The 20,074-nt window shown below is 33.9% G+C and overlaps 2 protein-coding genes and 1 long non-coding RNA gene across 3 annotated transcripts in view; 2 read left to right on the forward strand and 1 right to left on the reverse strand.

The window, feature by feature from the left end:
- The window catches only part of LOC126734144 (RNA-binding protein fusilli), a 109,925-nt gene that overhangs the window by 64,675 nt on the left and 25,176 nt on the right, over nucleotides 1-20,074 (reverse strand). The window contains exons 2-5 of the mRNA XM_050437675.1: nucleotides 12,488-12,723; nucleotides 6,695-6,864; nucleotides 269-358; nucleotides 49-103 (exon numbers count right to left, since the gene is read on the reverse strand). Coding sequence (XP_050293632.1) covers nucleotides 49-103; nucleotides 269-358; nucleotides 6,695-6,864; nucleotides 12,488-12,723 — 551 coding nt within the window. The remainder of the gene's footprint in view (nucleotides 1-48; nucleotides 104-268; nucleotides 359-6,694; nucleotides 6,865-12,487; nucleotides 12,724-20,074) is intronic.
- Nucleotides 787-3,022, forward strand: LOC126734147 (tigger transposable element-derived protein 6-like). The gene is made up of 2 exons (XM_050437678.1): nucleotides 787-1,172; nucleotides 1,232-3,022. Exons 1-2 carry the CDS (start codon nucleotides 1,114-1,116, stop codon nucleotides 1,923-1,925), a joined length of 753 nt encoding a protein of 250 aa, XP_050293635.1. The 5' UTR covers nucleotides 787-1,113; the 3' UTR covers nucleotides 1,926-3,022.
- LOC126734151 (uncharacterized) lies at nucleotides 17,116-19,732 on the forward strand. Its single transcript, XR_007659994.1, has 2 exons — nucleotides 17,116-19,490; nucleotides 19,542-19,732. It is a non-coding gene; the product is annotated as an uncharacterized LOC126734151 (long non-coding RNA).

Here is a 20,074-nt window from a genome sequence, read left to right on the forward strand (position 1 = left end):
AAAAAAGTATACGGGGTCGGATGCAAAATATTTTAAAAAAATACTTACAAAATACCGGGTTCCAACACTAAATTAACAGTCTCAAGCAGTTCAAATCTGTGCCCTAAAAAGAAACAATGTTAATATTACAGGAAACGGACTTTCGCAATATAGTATCGCAAAAAGAAAACAGTCAAATTTGCACAAAATTTTGTATAAATTTAAACAAAAGACGATAATGCTTAGCGAAGCAGAAAACTGTTACCGAATGCATCGATATATCGCTTACCTTCCATAATTAATTTTCGTACGATATTGACCATGTCTTTGGCTTCTTTTTTGTAAAATTCATTTTCACACTCCGGTTTCAGTTCTAACACTGGGACACATCAAGTTAAGGAAATGGTACTTTCAAGCATAAATAATTAGAGAATTACTTTGACTTAAACGAGTTCCGCATACGATAAAAAAACTTTGAAAGTGTTTTGTTGTTTTGTTTTTATTTTAAAACTTAAGAAATAAAGAAATGAATGAATTAAATTAAGAAAGTGACATCTATGGTTATCTCTTACAATGAATCAGCCTAATCAAGAAAGCTTTAAAATTTAACGTTAACCTAAAAGTTGCAACAACACTCTAAAATTAAACGCTTACACCACCTTTTTATTATTGTTATTATTACGAAAGTCTGGATGTATAAGTGTCGTATTTCATTCACAGGTCAAGTCACGGCAAAGAAATACGATACCGTTTTCAACTTGAAATATTTTAGGTTTCCGCTGTCAATTGTCAAAAAAGGATTCCTTAATACAATCAAAAATATCGACATATACAGTGAATTTCCTCTTAGCGGACAGCTCTCAAAACTGGACATGTCCTATTAATGGACAGTATTTTTTGTCACGAGATTTTAAAGAACAATTTCCTATAAAATAAATTCTCATTAGCGGACGCTCTGTCGGACAGACAAGGACAAAAATTTTCAACCCCAAAACGCGCAAAAATGACCGTTACGTTACTCTAGGAAAAAATCATGCCACTAAGTAACTACGTATGTATTGTTTTAGTACCGTCTTGTAATTGAAGCAGGTGACATGGCGCCCGTTAGAAACTTTTTAACGCTGAGGCAAAAAAATGGAGGTTGTAAATATTGCAGAACAGGAAAGTTTAAATGGCCGTAAACTGGGAGAAAGGTATGGGTGTAGGATTTTAATTTTTGTATTTTGTGATCACAATGTACATATTATTCTAGGTTTAATATAAGTAAAAGTCAAGCGGCGGAGATGGTAAAAAATAAAGAAATTATTCGAAGACAATGGCAATCGGGAGAAAATTTAGATCAGAAATCAGCAAAATTGAAAGGTGAAGCTGCCCAAATAGATCGAGTTTGTTTTGAGTGGTTTGCCCGCGCAAGAAATCAAAAAATTCCCATCTCAGGGCCCCTAATAAAAACGAAGGCGAAAGAAGTAGCAATTGAATTGGGGCATCGCAATTTCAGCGCATCTGATGGTTGGCTGAATAAGTGGAGAAGAAGGCATTATATAAGCTTTAAGTCCATCTCAGGGGAGTCGGCAGATGTAAACCAAGAAGATGTGAATCAGTTCTTAGAAAGGCTACCAGGAATGTTGCAAGGATATAGGCCAAAGGACATCTATAACGTAGATGAGAGCGGTTTATTTTTTAGAGCTTTGCCAGATAAAACTTTAATGCTTAAAGGTGAGAAGTGCACAGGAGGCAAAATGTCAAAAGAACGATTAACCATACTATTTTGCGCCAATATGGCTGGTGACAAAGAAAAGCTTTTGGTTATTGGAAAAGCTGCGCGCCCACGAGCCTTAAAAAATTTACCACTTAAGAGTTTGCCGGCTACATGGACATCAAATAAAAAAGTTTGGATGACAAGAATTATCATGACAAACTGGCTTTTGGACATCGATAAAGAATAAGAGTGGGTTGTCAAAAACGAAAAATTTTACTTTTTCTTGATAATGCCGGTTCACACCCAAGAGAAGTTAACCTTAAAAATATTAAAATACTTTTTTTACCTCCCAACACAACTTCTGTATGTCAGCCCATGGACCAAGGTATAATACAAAATTTTAAATTATTTTATAGAAGCCAGATTTTAAAGCACATCCTATCAAAAATGGATGATGTATCGTCTGCTTTAGATTTATCAAAATCGATTAACATTTTGGAGGCATTATATTTTATGAAGAACGCCTGGAATAGCTTTCCAAAAATCACCTCAAGGAGATACTCGAGCAGAAGACTATGATCCAAAACATGACTTACCTTTGGCAACTTTAGCGGAATTCTGGAAAAACTGTCAGGAAGTTGGCCAAATTTCTAAGGCATTAGATACTGACTTTATTATATTGGACCAAGAACTTCATACGGAGAAAACATTTGAAGGAGGTCTAGAAACCATTGCTGATGAGGTACAAAATACAATTTTGCTGGAAAGTGATAGTGAAGAAAAGGAAGAAGAGGAAGAAAGGGAAGAAGCTTTGAGTACTGTGAATTCTTATTAAAATGTGTTGATGATCTAAAAAAAATTACAAAAAATGATTTTGTCGCTTTTGAACACCTTAAAAATATCGAATCGCATTTTCAAACCTGATGCCTTTTTCAGGAAAAAATGAAAAGGAAGAAGCAGGCAAAAATATCTGACTTATTTAAGGTATAAGATCTGAAATTTGCAACAAATTTTTAAGGATCTTAAATTTCAGTTTTCTTTTTCTGGTATTTAAGGTAGCAATGTACAGGGTGTTTCAAATTCGTGCCACATCATTGGGATTTCGGAAACGGTAAGAGATACAGGGTCGGTTAAATTGGGGCAAAGTTGCGTATTCTTATGCTTAACAAAATGCCGTTTTAAAATTTAAAAAATTCCGACTACGTACGAAGTTATTCGGAAAATACCGAAATTTTGGAAAATCGTTTTTATTTTTTTGTGAGGTTATTTGAAAACATATTTTAAAATAATTGACACTTTATTATTGTCACTTTTTCTCCTCTACCAGATGGCGTCGTCAAATTTAAAATCCGACGTTTTTTTGTCTTTTGGCAACCATCATCAACTTTATTTTTTTAAATACGGCCCTGGAATTTTTTTTACTCATTTTAATTCCCCTTTTTATTCTTAGAGAAATGACATATCACATAGTTGTTATAATTTTCCAATATTTTGATGTCAAAAATTTACTTTTATTAAAAAAAAGTTAATACTGTCCTGTTGTTTGAAATAAAAATTGTCTTGATGTTGTTTTTCAATCAATAACATGGTAAAAATATTGCTAATATGTTATATTATATTATATTTTCACAAATTTTTCTGCAGGCCTGATGTCTAAGTCTCCGGCTGAATAACTTGAAAATTCTTATTAGCAAAGATGGCTTTTGGCTTTTTCGATATTTTGTGAAATCAAAAATGGTATTCTCCAGTAGCGAACAACGTGATATGGTCCAAATTTACTATTCTTTGAATAGAAATTCGCAACGCTCCTGCCAACAATATCTGGAGCAATATTCAGAGCGCCCCCAACCTAATTATACGTATTTCGGAGCTTTGGACAGGAACCTTAGCTTCTATGGAAGTTTCACTAAACCTCGAAATATGTATGGGACTCGAGTGCATCCTGAAACCGAGCAGGCGATTATTAATGCTGTAAGTTTTACAACGATATACTTTCACAATAACTTTTTATCAGATAGCTTTCGTTAAAGGTTACCCAAAATCCGCAAGGTTCAACCAGACAATTTTCCCGTAAATTGAATATGCCAAGTACCCGTATCCACAGAGTATTGAGAAAAAATCGCTATCGCCCCTATAAACTTCATATCAGTCAAGAACTTAGGCATGGAGATACCGATAGAAGGCTTCCGTTTTGCAATTGGTTGAACGAAAAACTGCAAGATGATGAAGACTTTTTAAACAAAATAATTTGGACAGATGAATGTAACTTTTCGACCAACGGGCTATTTAATCGGAATAATGAACATTTTTATTCAGTCGAAAATCCGAGACAAAACCGCGAAGTAAGAAGACAGGGGCATAATTCTTTCAATGTTTGGCTGGGTCTTTACAGGAATCGAATTTTGGGACCTATTATATACGACGGTAATTTAACTGCTGAGCGCTATTTAGATTTAATTCTGCCAAATATATTCGATGTTCTTGAAAATGAACCTCTTGATATTATCCGCGATTTGTGGTGGCAGCAGGATGATGCACCACCCCATAATGGAAGGAATGTCACACGATTTTTAAATCATAATTTTCCTAATCAGTGGATTGGAAATCAAGTGGTGGTGCGCTGGCCAGCTAGAAGTCCCGATCTTTCCCCGTTGGATTATTTTCTTTGGGGCTATTTAAAGAACAGACTATTTAAGAACACCCCAAATGATATAAACCTTTTACGTGCAAATTTATTGACAGAATTAAGGGGTATACGAGCCAGGACTATCCAGCAGGCAGTGTCTGGAAATTTACGTAGAAGGATACAGAAATGTATTCAGGTGCAGGGTCAACTATTTGAATACGAGGGTGAATCAAATATGAACCGGACTTTTCTGTTTAGCGCGCCATAGGTGAAGCGAGTGGCGCGACGTCCTGATATATGCTAGATAGGGATGTCAAGAGGAGGGGAGTCAGTCGGTTTGGCGCACCGGAGTAGATGAGCTGTTAGTAGCATCATGTCTGAACAAGAGGTACACACGTCTGTTGCGCAACGCGTTATTATAAAATTTTTGTCGCGTGAGGGCGTAAAACCTTCCGAAATTTTGCGTCGACTAACTGCACAGTTCGGTAATGAAACCTTATCAAGGACTCAAGTCTACGACTGGCACAAAAAATTTTCCGATGGCCGAGAGGTAGTGGAAAACGAGAGCCATGCACGCCGACCCAGGACAAGCATCAATGAGGCGAACATTCGTGCGATCCGTGAGCTGATTGAAGGTGACCGCCGCCTTACATTGTGGGAAATTGCTGCACACGTCGAAATATCATACGGAAGTGCTCAATCAATCATTTCAGAAAATTTGGGTTACCGCAAAGTGTGTGCAAGATGGGTTCCTCGCCTTTTGACGGAAGATCAGAAAGCAAACCGTCTTGCCGTGTGTGAAAGGCTTTTGGCACGATTTGAACACCCGCCTTACAGTCCCGATTTGTCACCATGTGACTACCACATGTTTGGGCCACTAAAAGAAGAATTGGGAGGTTATCACTTTGACGACGACGAAGGTGTGGAAACGTTTGTGCGCAATTGGTTACTGACACGACCAGCTTCATTCTTTGATGAAGGAATTAAAAAACTTCCGATCCGGTGGGAAAAATGCGTAAATAAGAGAGGAGATTATGTAGAAAAATAACATGTGTTCAAACTTTTATTTACTGTACCAATAAAATTACTAAAACCAAAGTCCGGTTCATATTTGATTCACCCTCGTATTTACTTTAAACTTAAAATATTGCATTAAGTTCTATTATTTTTAGTTTGTGTTCTTCAACATGCAAATTAGTAATAAATTATAGTTGTTACTATTGTTATTGTTAAAATTTAGTATAATATATCAAATTTATACTATTTTTACCATGTTAATAATTAAAAAATTTCGTCAAAAACATTGATTTATTCAATAAATGATAGTGTTAAGATAAATTATTACTTTTTATTTCAAACAACAGGACAGTATTAGCTTTTTTTTAATAAAAGTAAATTTTTGACATCAAAATATTGGAAAATTAAACTATGTGATATGTCATTTCTCTAAGAATAAAAAGGGGAATTAAAATGAGTAAAAAAAAATCCAGGGCCGTATTTAAAAAAATAAAGTTGATGATGGTTGCCAAAAGACGAAAAAACGTCGGATTTTTGATGATGGTTGCCAAAAGACGAAAAAACGTCGGATTTTAAATTTGACGACGCCATCTGGTAGAGGAGAAAAAGTGACAGTAATAAAGTGTCAATTATTTTAAAATATGTTTTCAAATAACCTCACAAAAAAATAAAAACGATTTTCCAAAATTTCGGTATTTTCCGAATAACTTCGTACGTAGTAGGAATTTTTTAAATTTTAAAACGGCATTTTGTTAAGCATAAGAATACGCAACTTTGCCCCAATTTAACCGACCCTGTATCTCTTACCGTTTCCGAAATCCCAATGATGTGGCTCGAATTTGAAACACCCTGTACCTATGTTTGTTTATACTTGTAATTTTCATCAATACATGTTAGTTAATAAAAATTATGTTATTAATAAAACATATGTTAGTTAATAAAAATTATGTACATACATTTACATATTTGGGTTTTCTTATTAGCGGACAATAAACTTGGTACCGTCAATGTCCGCTAATGGGAGATTTCACTGTACATACCATTAAGTTGGCTGCAAGAATAAGACTAATAATACCAATAAAATTACCAAGCGAATCTCAGACATTTTATGAGTTATTGTGTTGCTTATCGCAATTCAATTATAGTATTTTTTCATCATAAAAATTAACCACTAATTGAATGACATCTAACGGTGTAAATGCAACTCGAATTATAGAAAACTGTAATCTGTAGTCCACAAGTGACTTACGATCACTTAATTCTTCAAATTTACATTAATCAATGAAATGTAAAAATGAGTTAAAAATAAAATATCAAGCTAGAAATTAGTCTAGCGCATCCGCCATTAAATCTTAAAATTCTTAAAAGGATACAGTCGACCATTTCGCCCACACTGGCGGGATGCTCCTCCCTACTCAAAAATTGAGCGACCTCTTTCCTCAAATCGTGAAACGAGTTGTAGTAGTCCGGTAGTTCGAACTCTTTCCGCCACACCTCCGGATGCAGACATTGTCGTATCGGCAATTGTCCGTCTGTTACTAACCTAAAAGAAAAAAATTGATTGAAAAAAAATACTGAAGTTATTTATTAATTTTCTTTTAACGGTTCACTGCTCTCGAGATAATAAATTTCTACTATTATGTAAATAAGTGCATTATTTATTCCAGAAATGTGGCATACTGAATTGACGGGAAAAATTAACGTTTTCACAATTTTTACTTTAGCATTCCCTCATTTGTCGTATTTTTCGTGCAGTAATTTTTTTTTATTATTTTTAGTTTTATTTCGACATAATCAGAAAGATGAAACCGAAAAAATCGCATTTTTTGCATTTAAATTGAAAAATTGGAAATTTTTCTAAAAAATCACCTGAAATAAAAAAGTAGATATATTTTTAACGTTTTTCTTGTCAATTAAAATAAATAGAAAATTCAGTTAATTTCAGTGAAAATCTTCATACAGACAATTCAAGTTTTTTAAGCCATCTGGCAATCAAAGAAACATTACTTGAACTATATGAAAATCAACGATAATTCCGGTCAAAATTCAGAATTTCATATGGACTTTTTTTGCATCTTTTAGTGTTTTTTTTAAATCTTGAGGTATATTATAATGACATACAAATATAAAATCATACTTCAACTGCCTGGAAGAATTTTCAAAATTTCATTTATTTCGAAAGTGAGAAATTTTAAATATTATTGTGCAGGTGCCTGAAAAAATATAATCATTATTTCAAATAAGTGAAAAATTCAATTTTTTTTCTCAAAATTTCCACCTGAAACAAAAAAAAATCTGTTTTTTTCTAATTTGCCTGAATCTTATCACGTATTCAACCCTTTTAAAGTAAATTAGCTTTGGCTAGACTTCACCTATGTACATCATTGGAAAGTACAAATAAAGCCATTATTTGTATTTTATTTATATTTATTTACGTGTTAGATTAGATTAGATTAGATTAAAATAAGGGTGAAGTTTCACTGCGACCTAAAAGATCTATTGTGTGCCCCTTTCTAATTACTGCTTGATGTTATTCTCAAGTCAAATTACTTCGTACAATCCTACGGCTTTAATAAAGGCTAGTAGTTGTGACGGTTCCAGTAATGAGATATTTCCTTCTGGAATTTCATAATTACCGAGGTGCATGGCACGACTTTCGGCAACTGTTTCGCATGCAGTTACTAGGTGTTCTGGGGTCTCTTCCTCTTCCCCACAGAATCTGCATTCACCTGTCTGTTCTAGTTTTAGTTTCCTGCGGTGTTCTCGAAGGTGACAGTGCCCTGTTAGGAATCCTGTTACAATCCGTAGTTTAGTTTTAGTTAAACTTACTAGAGCTTTAGATTTTTTTGGGTCGAGGGTTCCAAGGAACATCTTGGAGTGTCTCAACCCTGGATGATCATCCCAGAGGCTTTCTCTGAGTTGATCCTCCATTTTTGTAAGCTCATATAGGTAAGTATTCTTTCCTATGCCGCAGAAAGGTTCCGGTCCTACAAATTGAGAACCAGATCCCTTTTTTGCCAGAATATTGGCTTCTTCGTTACCTTGCACGCCTGTATGTCCAGGTACCCACAATATTGTGACTTTATTTCTCTTTCCTACCTCATTAAGTTTGCCCAAACAGTCTCTTACCATTTTAGAACTGATGACATGTGAACTCAGTGCTGCTATGGCTGCTTGACTGTCGGTGAAGATTGCGATGTCCTGCTTGAGGTAGTCTTTGTTCAGGATTAATTGAGCGCATCTTTCTATAGCGTGTATTTCCGCTTGAAAGACACTGGTGTATTTTCCCAGTGGCTCTGAGTATTTGGTGCCAGGCCCAAATACTCCAGCTCCTGTTCCTTTTTCGGTTTTAGAACCATCTGTGTACCATTTGATAGTATTCTGTTTAAGTGAGCCTTTCACACCAAACCATATTTACGTGTTACCTTTCACACCAAAATTAACACATCTTAGTCTACATCTTGTAATTTTTCTAGGCAGTTTTAATCTTCTGACACGTGATGATAATAAAATAAAGAGTTTTGGTTAGTAGTAAAACTATTTGGTGAACCATAGAACTATTAAGGTTTTGACTGTTTGAATTTTCCTTATTTTTTTTTTAGAAGTTTAAACTTTATTTGAAATAAGAAAACCATGGAAAGATCTGTTTTCAAGACCTGCAAAAAACACGTTTTCATCTGCCTGGAAGGAATAAAAAATTAATTAAAATACCCTGGAAAAACTCAAAAATTATTAAAAAAAAAATTAATATTAACCAAAATCAAATTTAAATAAAAATTAAACAGTGTTATTAATTGAAATATTGCATATATATTTTCTGCAGAAATATTGTTTTTTTATCAAAACAACCCTTATCCCCCCACCCACCCCAAACATTTGCGCAGTAAGAAATTCCTTTGAAAAATCACTGTTTTTCGTCCATAATATCTAATCTAATAATACATTCCAAAATACAGTTTTTAAATTAAAACTATTGGTATGGTTCGTATCAATCGTCTATGGTTAAGGTATATTTATTAAACTGTAGAATATACGTATATCATATACAATTCTGTTTACAGAAGAGAGAAAATTTCGGTATTTAAAAAAATTGAAAAGGGGTTTACATACTAGTAGCTAGTCTTTACACTCGATCACTACACCTCAAATATTTGATAAAATGACCCTGATGTTACATATATGCCACTGATGTGTAAAATATGATATATTTTTTATACACGTATAAATCTTATAATATAATAATAGAATATCATACTCAAAGAAATCTAGAAAAAAATAGGAAGTGCTTTAAAGTGTATGAAAAAACAATAATATCAAATAAAAATTTAAAAAATAAAACTTATATCACGTGGATCTTTATAGTTAAAGTAAAATTAAAACTGTACATCTGGTGTAAACCAAAAATAAACGTTTATTTAACTATCATGTGTTGCTCGAGAATAGTAGTGGATAACTACGTACAGGGTGAGTTTTTCAAAGCGCGGAGTAGTATTATGCATTGATGATATTATTTATCGATGACGTGCTCCTGGACTATTATTTGGTTAAGCATTCTTCACATTTTAAAAATATTTTGGACTATACAGGGTGTTCCGAAAAAGCAGGGCACTACAAAAGTTAATTTTTTTAAATGGAACACCCTGTATTGCAAAACATTTTTGAATTCTTTGTGTAATTACCAATCTTTTTTGATAATGGTTTAATATGCCAAAAATTAATAGTTTAGGAGATAAATCAAATTTTGTTAAAAATTTAGAATTTGCACGCATCTCTTTAATATTAAAATTTAGCACCTACATTTTGAATACAGACTTAATTTTTATCATCAGAAGTAAAATAAAGTTACTTTGATATGCGTGCTATGTAAAATTATTCATTTTGTTATACAGGGTGTTTTTTTTGAAAGGCCAAACTTGCCCAACTTTAAATATAAAAATCTCTCTTATTTTAAATGAAACACCCTGTATATTTTCATGTCATCTAATAGCTTACTTAAGAGCCTATAAATTTTATTAATAATGTCCTATCTCTATATCTAACAGTTTTTGAGATATCATGGATTTTTCTGTTTTTCTCCTGTAAAAACTGACAATGCCGACTTAAAGTTTTGAAGCACCTCGTATTTTTTATGTATCCATCAAGGCGCCGTGGAAACAAATGAAAAAATCTCAATAACAAAAAGACAGTTACATTAGTTAATTAGAGATTAATAGTTAGATTTGTTTTAAGGTGTTTTTTAGATATTTGTTTTCAATATTAAAAATGAATTATTCAAGAAATGAATTTATTGATATGATTTTTGTTTTGGGTGAAACAAATAAAAATTGTCTGCTAGCTCAAAGGCTATATAGAGAAAAATATCCTCAACGGCGCACACCCGATTCCCGCAGTTTTCGCGTTGTTATGGACCGATCTATGACGACTGGTAGCGTGGATCTGCCAAAACGTAATGTTGCTAATAGGGTGGCAAATGAAGGTAAAGAACTTGAAATTCTTTTGCAAATTGAGGAGGATCCCCACATTGGTAGCTGTAGGTTAGCCTTACTTTCTGATGTTTCGCAGACAACGGTAAACCGGACAACACGGAAATATAAATACCACCCATATCACATTAAGTTGCATCAAGAACTTCACAATCAAGATTTTCAGCTACGTGTAACTTTTTGTGAATGGTTACTTCGCAAAATTGAAATTAATCCAAATTTTGTTAACTATATTATGTATTCCGACGAGGCGACATTTAAAAGCAATGGTGCTCTCAATAGGCATAATATGCACTATTATGCAACAGAGAACCCTCATTGGGTACGTGAGGTTCAGCACCAGAATCATTGGTCCCTTAATGTATGGTGCGGCATCCATAATAACCGTATAATTGGACCATATTTTTTTAATGAACCTTTGAATGGGCATTCATATCGAGTATTTTTACAGCAGCAATTGCCTGAATTATTAGAAGAAGTCAATCTCCAGGAACGGCAAAGTATGTGGTTTCAACAAGATGGTGCGCCTCCCCATTTTTATCGTGCAGTAAGGGAATATTTGGATCAAGAATATCCTCAAAGATGGATTGGTCGCGGAGGATTTGTTGCATGGCCGCCAAGGTCTTGCGATCTTACGCCGCTAGATTTCTTTCTGTGGGGTTATCTCAAAGATAAAGTCTATGCAACAAAACCAACTACAAGGGAGGATATGATTATTAGAATTAGGGATGCCTGTCAAACCGTAACACCAGGAATGTTATACCATGTTCGACAAAATATAATTAAAAGAATTAATATTTGTATCGAACAAGGAAGACATATCTTTGAACATTTGTTGAACAGAAAACTAGGAAAAGAAAAATAAAAAAGAAACGTCCATAAATTTGTTTCATTTTATAAGAAAAAAATAACACGACATGAAGAAATATAAGTATATTTCAAAAACTATTAGAGATAGGGATAGAATATTATTAATAAAATTTATAGGCTCTTAAGTAAGCTATTAGATGACATGAAAATATACAGGGTGTTTCATTTAAAATAAGAGAGATTTTTATATTTAAAGTTGGGCAAGTTTGGCCTTTCAAAAAAAACACCCTGTATAACAAAATGAATAATTTTACATAGCACGCATATCAAAGTAACTTTATTTTACTTCTGATGATAAAAATTAAGTCTGTATTCAAAATTTAGGTGCTAAATTTTAATATTAAAGAGATGCGTGCAAATTCTAAATTTTTAACAAAATTTGATTTATCTCCTAAACTATTAGTTTTTGGCATATTAAACCATTATCAAAAAAGATTGGTAATTACGCAAAGAATTCAAAAATGTTTTGCAATACAGGGTGTTCCATTTAAAAAAATTAACTTTTGTAGTGCCCTGCTTTTTCGGAGCACTCTGTATAGTCCAAAATATTTTTAAAATGTGAAGAATGCTTAACCAAATAATAGTCCAGGAGCACGTCATCGATAAATAATATCATCAATGCATAATACTACTCCGCGCTTTGAAAAACTCACCCTGTACAGTTTAACTAAATACTTTTAGTAGTCTTAACTGATCGTGTTTTGTGTGCACGCGTAACATAATCAAGCAGTTATTGACTATTTTTGTCCATCGAGTATTTCAATTCACAGCTTAACAAACGGGTAAAACTGTGATAGTATTCAAATCTCTCACCTAAATCCTTGATTGTGAGGGTCCAAATGTAAGGAGGCACAATAGGCCTCGAATTCGGCTAGGGCTTCGTCGAGACGGCGTCCCGACGTCCTCACCAGTTCGTCAGTGAGCGTCGATTCTGCCTGTAATTCGGGTCCGATGATGACGTTGCCGTTGGGGTCGCCGCCCCCCACGCCGCCCTCCATTTGACTAGGAACACCTGTTGGTCTGATGGGGTACTGTTGCACTCCCACGATCTGCAACAATTAATATATAATTAAAAGTTACAGTGACCTATATGCATGATGCCATTATCATCTCAGTCCCCAGCTCATATACAGGGTGTCATTGAAATGGTGTAAAAAAATTCGGGGGGTGATAGTACTCCTAAAAATTTTAAAAAAAGTTCCTATAACTATAGGGTGGAAAATGCATATTAAGGGAGTTAGGGGCACTGAAAGGGTAAATTTAAAAAACGGTTTTTTGAAATTGTAGGCTTAAAAAACGAGATAAAATTTCGAAAAAAAATCCTCTGCCATAAAGAAAATCGGAAAGGGTAGTTTTTGCAAGGGTAGGGGGTTAATTCGTGAATAACTTTTTTTAGGTTATTTTCTTCGCAACTTGGGTTCATTTTTTAAAAACTACATACTTTTTCCTACAAAAAAGGTACTCTTGTTGCACATCGCCCAGAACGATGGTTTTCGAGAAAATTGAAGGCAAAAAGTTTGCTCTGATAGGCTGCTAACTGGTTAAACAACATAAACTTATGAAAGTTATGGGGTTTCAAAAGTAAACAAGTAGTTATTAAATAATTAATTGAAAAATCTAAATTTCATGATTTTTAAAACATCGTATTGCTTTAAAAAAACGAAATAAACCAATTACCAAAATTCCTTATTAAATGCATACTTATTTGATTCATTAGCCTAGTTTACACCGCGACCCATCAGAGCAAACTTTTTGCCTTCAATTTTCTCGAAAACCATCGTTCTGGGCGATGTGCAACAAGAGTACCTTTTTTGTAGGAAAAAGTATGTAGTTTTTAAAAAATGAACCCACGTTGCGAAGAAAATAACCTAAAAAAAGTTATTCACGAATTAACCCCCTACCCTTGCAAAAACTACCCTTTCCGATTTTCCAAATTATTTTTCAGTATCACCATTTGATTTTGGGTCAAAATTTATGGCAGAGGATTTTTTTTCGAAATTTTATCTCGTTTTTTAAGCCTACAATTTCAAAAAACCGTTTTTTAAATTTACCCTTTCAGTGCCCCTAACTCCCTTAATATGCATTTTCCACCCTATAGTTATAGGAACTTTTTTTAAAATTTTTAGGAGTACTATCACCCCCCGAATTTTTTTACACCATTTCAATGACACCCTGTATATATTTTATCACTTTTTTCAACAATATAAACATATTCTCCAAGGTAACGTATTAGTTGCAAAAATGTTGTACAAGGGGTCAATAACACTTCGACGACTTTGTCTATGTTGGTTGGCTTTCCACCTGTTCTTCGATCTCGTAAGTGGGTAGAGGTACTGTTATAATATTATAGGCTATGCCGCGGCAATATTACATTTTCAAAAAAATCATAATTTATGTGCAAGTACAGTTGCTAAATATTATTTATCTTGGTTGCCGAAAGGCAACAGGTTGGGTTTGAGTTAATTATTTATTATAAATGAAGGAAACGTATATACATTTTTGTCTAGTACCTTCACCAAATCATACGCTTCTAATACAGGGTGATTCATTAATATTGCACGAAAATGAAATGCCGTTTTTTTGGGTTAAATTATGACGAAAAGTTCCTATAAACATATGTCCGAAAGTGCTTCGTTTCCGAGATACAGGGTGTTCAAATTTTCTTAAAAAATCGATTTTTTATTAATATCTAAGAAATGCCTTTGCTGTTTGCAATGTCATTCACACCATTTCTGGATATCTTAATGATGTATCTTTTTGACATATGACAGTTGATTTGTTATTCCAGGGACGTGCCCACGGGGTAAGCGGGTTAGGTTTTTTGTACAAAAAATAGCACCTAGTAGATTTTTTGAACCTCCTGTACATTTTTTGGATGACGCAACTAAAGATGGAATTGTTTCAACTCTTGGGTGTTTTTCGTATCTCCCTCCGTTTTCGATAAAAAAATTAAAAATTGCTTTGTTGCATCCCTCTGTAAAAATACAAGTAAATGCTTTTAAATCACGCGAAAGCAAAGAAATAATTTTCTTCCTAAAATGTAATACTTACCTATTCATAGTGTCGAATATCAAGTACAGCATTAACAACTGCTGATCTAAAAAATACTGCGGAATGTTGAAATTGTAAATACGTATTAAACAAAATTTAGTAAATACTATTATCGAGTTATGGAACATATAACCCCTAGTAGAGTTAAGTCACAACGCTGTAACGTTCTTAAAATAAATTTTTAAAAAAGCCTTTTCATCTTTCAAATCTATAACTGGCGCAGTCGACGGAGTTCTAAGTCGAACAATATCCGACAAAAATCGCGGAATTGGTCCGTTTTTACGGTTTATCGGCAATCGCGAACCTTGTGAATTTACGAAGAGGCAGCACCCAGGAGGAAGTCAAACTTCGACCAAATCTATTGGGAGAAGAGCGTTCAGCAACGGTCCAACTTCGACCAACCCTAGATTAGGCTTGGGAACACAAGCATCGGTTCCTATAGGCAACGTAGTCTAAGAGAATGCAGCTTTTCATCGCTGGATTTTTGCTATTGTAAGTGCTCATTGTCCTTTCTTTTTCCTTTGTTTTTAAATTGATTTTTATTTTTGATTTTTCCGTTTTTGCACAATTGCAAACGATAACATATACTGTTGTTTTTACGATTGGCAATTTTATTTAGGTTAAATTTAGAGTTACAATTTAGCTTCAACCTTAAAAGAAAAAATAAAAAATCAAATACTTCAAATAAATCCATTCTCTCTTAAAACTCGCGAAAAAAGAGGCCTTATAAATGGATTAGGCAGTATTGTCAAAAGTATAACCGGCAATTTAGATAATGAGGATGCTCAGCGCTATGATTCAGCAATAACTTCAATTATGCAAAACGAAAATAATATAAAACTTTTAATGCAAGAACAAATTACCATAATAGATAATTCTAATAAACTTTTTCAAAAACTCTCAAAGAATTTAACTTCCAATCAAAATATTTTGGAATCACAAATAAAAGAAATTCAAATAGAGGTCCAAAGACTTAACAAAATCAGTTTTGAAGATAAGCATTTCTTTCTTTTGCAAACAATTCTATCTCATGCTACCACATTCTTACAAGAAATGTATGATGTCTTAGAAGATCTTCAAATAGCAATAACTTTTTCAAAACTAAATACCTTTCATCCATCGATCATTAGTCCAAAAGACTTATTCAAGGAAATTCAATTAATTTCTACGAGTTTAACATCCGGTAAACTCCCATTTGATGCAACTTTTAAAAATGTATTTCTTTTTGAGAAAGTCCTTAATATAAAAAGTTACGCAAAGGAAAACAAAGTCATATTTATCATTGAAATGCCGATCGTAGAGAAGAACAGTTATCTACTGTACCACCTTTATCCTCTACCTACACCTTCAAAAACCTTCCACGATGTAATATTTCCGCAAACCAAATACCTAATCCTTAATGAGCTGAATTATGCAAAATCCAACCAATCATGCAGGAAAATCACCACCAACGAATACGTTTGCCAAGACTTTAACCCCTTGCCTATAGACGAAGATGCATCTTGCGAAGTACAGATGCTAAAATTTAGAGAATCAATATCCCAATGCCAGCAGACGAAAATCCAAATTACCACCAACAAAGCAGAAAAATTGGAAGAAGGAAAATGGATGCTAATCGTACCTCGACCTCTTGCAGCTCTCCAGACTTGTGGTTCCAATAAAGATAATATCCCATTAAATGGCACCTACATCGTAGAACTGATTCAACTTGTGAACTTCGAGTCGGAAACATTGTCATCAAAAATTACAAGGATCCAGAAACCCATTACAAAAACATCGAACTACCTCAAATCAACCTATCACCGCCTAGCAATGAAGCTACACCAATTCTCTTTAATAATTTGGAATTAAGCTCACTGGACCTAAATGAAGCCAAACATCTTCATAAATCCATCGAGATTCAGCATCAAAGACTTGACCGGGCCCTGAACCAACCTGTATACTACCACAGAACCAGCATTTATATCGTATTACTTTATATTCTGCTAGTAGCAATAATTAGCTACTTTATGGTGCAGAAATTCCTGATGCCAAGAATATCTAAGAGAAGCCTACATCCAGACGAATCTATGACGAAATCCTGTTCAGAAATCGTCATATAACCACCTCACCACTCCTGTACCATCCGTAAGCTCGTTTCTTAGGAGGGAGGAGTTATGGAACATATAACCCCTGACTATAGTATATTTTATTCCTTAGTTTATAGAATATGATCTTTTGCATTGTAATCATTTTTACTTTAGCTAAGAAGTAATTTGTATTGTTTTAATCAGATAGATTTAAGCATTAGTAGAGTTAAGTCACAACGCTGTAACGTTCTTAAAATAAATTTTTAAAAAAGCCTTTTCATCTTTCAAATCTATAACTATCGTTTTAGTTTTTGTCGCATTCTTTTCGTTGCTTTTAAAAAGCAATAAATAAAATACCAGTTCATTTAACATTACTAGGTGTGGCTCAGTGATAAGGTGTTGTTTTTTTCCTGTCAAGTAGACAATTTCCTCATTTTTGTCTAAAATGGAGTACACTTATAGTGAAATGTGCGATATGCACTTTGTGTATGGTCTTGCTAATGGTAATTCACAAGCAGCGAGGCGTATTTACGCGGACAAATACCCTAACCGAGTACTTCCTCATAGTCAAATGTTTACTCGCCTCCATCAACGTCTCAGAGAAAGTGGAAGTTTTAAAAAACTTACAGTCGACAATGGACGACCCCGCACAGTTGCAACCGCAGAAGCTGAAGAAGCAGTGCTCCACGAAATCGAGGATAATCCTTCAACGAGTACAAGACAGATTGCTGCCACTTTAAACATTAGTCAGTCAACAGTGTTTAGAATACTGAAAAATCAGCTTTTATACCCGTATCACATCCAGCGGGTACAAGCACGTTTGCCAGACGACTATCCTCATAGAGTGGCTTTCTGTCGATGGTTACAACAAAACATTGTAGAAAATCCTCCTTTTTTATCAAAAATACTTTTCACGGACGAAGCTAATTTCTCCAGGAATTCGATAATGAATTTCCATAATAATCACATTTGGGCAGATGAAAATCCACATGGAATAAGTGAAAGTCGCCATCAACACCAATTTTCACTGAATGTTTGGGTTGGAATCATTGAAGACCACTTAATTGGTCCTTTCTTTTTGCAACAAAGGTTAAGTGGAGAAGTGTATCGGCGTTTTCTTCAAGAGGAGTTGCCAACACTATTAGAAAACGTCCCGCTTGACTTAAGGTACCAAATGTTTTTCATGCATGATGGCGCTCCGGCGCATTTCAGCTTAATTGCTCGACAGTATTTAGATAGAGTATATCCCAATCGTTGGATAGGTCGTGGAGGTATACAACCCTGGCCTGCGCGATCTCCCGATCTAAATCCAATAGACTTTTTCCTCTGGGGCCACCTCAAGCAATTAGTTTATACCACCCCCATCGAAAATGTTGAAGAATTAAGAAATCGTATTATTGCAAATTGCGATATTATTCGAAACACGCCAGGGATCTTTGAACGTGTTCGCCAGTCAATGCGTCGCAGGACAGACGCATGCATTGCAGTTGGAGGAACTTATTTTGAACAACTCATAGCGTACGTTTCTTAGTCCATAGCTTTTCATTACCTTCATCAATTTACTAATGTTTATTCTAAGAATTTAATTAATGTACCTAAGTTTAATTAAAACTATTTTTCAACAGGTAGTACAGTTAATGTCATGTCAAAATTCCAAATTACCGTATTTACTATTCTTCACCCTGTAAATCGATAAGTAGGCATTTTATTATGTTTATTCAAGTTTTTTCAAACGTTTGCATTAAACTAATTTTTTTATCGAAAACGGAGGGAGATACGAAAAACACCCAAGAGTTGAAACAATTCCATCTTTAGTTGCGTCATCCAAAAAATGTACAGGAGGTTCAAAAAATCTACTAGGTGCTATTTTTTGTACAAAAAACCTAACCCGCTTACCCCGTGGGCACGTCCCTGGAATAACAAATCAACTGTCATATGTCAAAAAGATACATCATTAAGATATCCAGAAATGGTGTGAATGACATTGCAAACAGCAAAGGCATTTCTTAGATATTAATAAAAAATCGATTTTTTAAGAAAATTTGAACACCCTGTATCTCGGAAACGAAGCACTTTCGGACATATGTTTATAGGAACTTTTCGTCATAATTTAACCCAAAAAAACCGGCATTTCATTTTCGTGCAATATTAATGAATCACCCTGTATATCAAACCTCCTTAAAAAACCTTGTCAAATTGTGAAACATGTCAAATAAAATTAGCAAAGACATTTTTTCAATACTACAAAGCAACCATAACGAATATTTAAGGCCATATGAGCCTCTGACATATCAAAAAAAATATAGCGATATCGATCTGATAAGTAATTGTGAACAGTTGTTAAGTGCGATCAACAAAATCTGTTCCGAATATGAAGTTAATCCAGTGCGACAACAAGAGGCAATTAATATCGTTGCAAGATTCTTAAGATCGGCAAGATTTAAATTAATCTTTCAAAAAATTAAAAGGAAGATTACGGAAGTTCAAAAGAAGAATCCCAAAGTGGTTTTAAAACCTGTTAATCCGGTGCATGCGGAATTGTATGAAAAAAACAGTTGGAAGGTGATTTTTCGATTGGATGGAACGACTTTTCCCCCGAAAATCGTATACAAACTGTTGTGCATATACCCATCTTTCAGTCTCTGTAATTTGGGAAACAGCTTTAGGGTCGAATGGCATCTTTTCAGTACTTACAGGTGAAAAGTTAAAATTTTTAATTTCTGAATATTAATTTCAAATTGATTTAGATGTTTAGTATGTAAACTGTCAAGCAAACCCCTCGCAAATAGACGAAAAAATAAAAAGACCACAATAACAGAATCATCATTTCGACATTGGTTTAATCAGATTTACAGATAAGAGCGAGTTTTGTGTTCGTTATTAGAAATACCTATTTATTTTGTAAAGTATGATTTAATAGATTAAAATTTGTATATAATTGAGAATTTTATTACTAATAGATTATTAGTTTTGTAGCAAAAGAAATAATACAGTTTCTTGAAAAAAAAAATATTTTTAAAAAAATTCATTTTTTTTTATAAAAATGTCTAAACATGCCCAGAAGGTCTAAATAAAAGGTCTAATTGGCATGGTAGTTTTATGGACTTTTGGCAACCCATATAATGAGGTGTTTTAGGGTTCATGGCATATAGTTTTTGTTTTGTGGATTTAAAATATTCTAAGGTTACCAAGGTCATGTCTAAGACTTTTTTTTATTTATTAAAGAATGGACCTGTCGGATCTCTGTCGACCTTTTCAAAGTCATCTGTGTTTAGAAAAT

Source organism: Anthonomus grandis, chromosome 3 (assembly GCF_022605725.1).
Source record: "Anthonomus grandis grandis chromosome 3, icAntGran1.3, whole genome shotgun sequence".
NCBI lineage: Eukaryota > Metazoa > Arthropoda > Insecta > Coleoptera > Curculionidae > Anthonomus > Anthonomus grandis.

Bases quoted from the DNA above. Each gene is read 5' to 3' on its own strand.
- LOC126734147 (XM_050437678.1), top strand. From the start codon at position 1,114: ATGGAGGTTGTAAATATTGCAGAACAGGAAAGTTTAAATGGCCGTAAA. The intron at 1,173-1,231 runs GTATGGGTGTAG...ATATTATTCTAG, and splicing joins GGCCGTAAACTGGGAGAAAG to GTTTAATATAAGTAAAAGTC.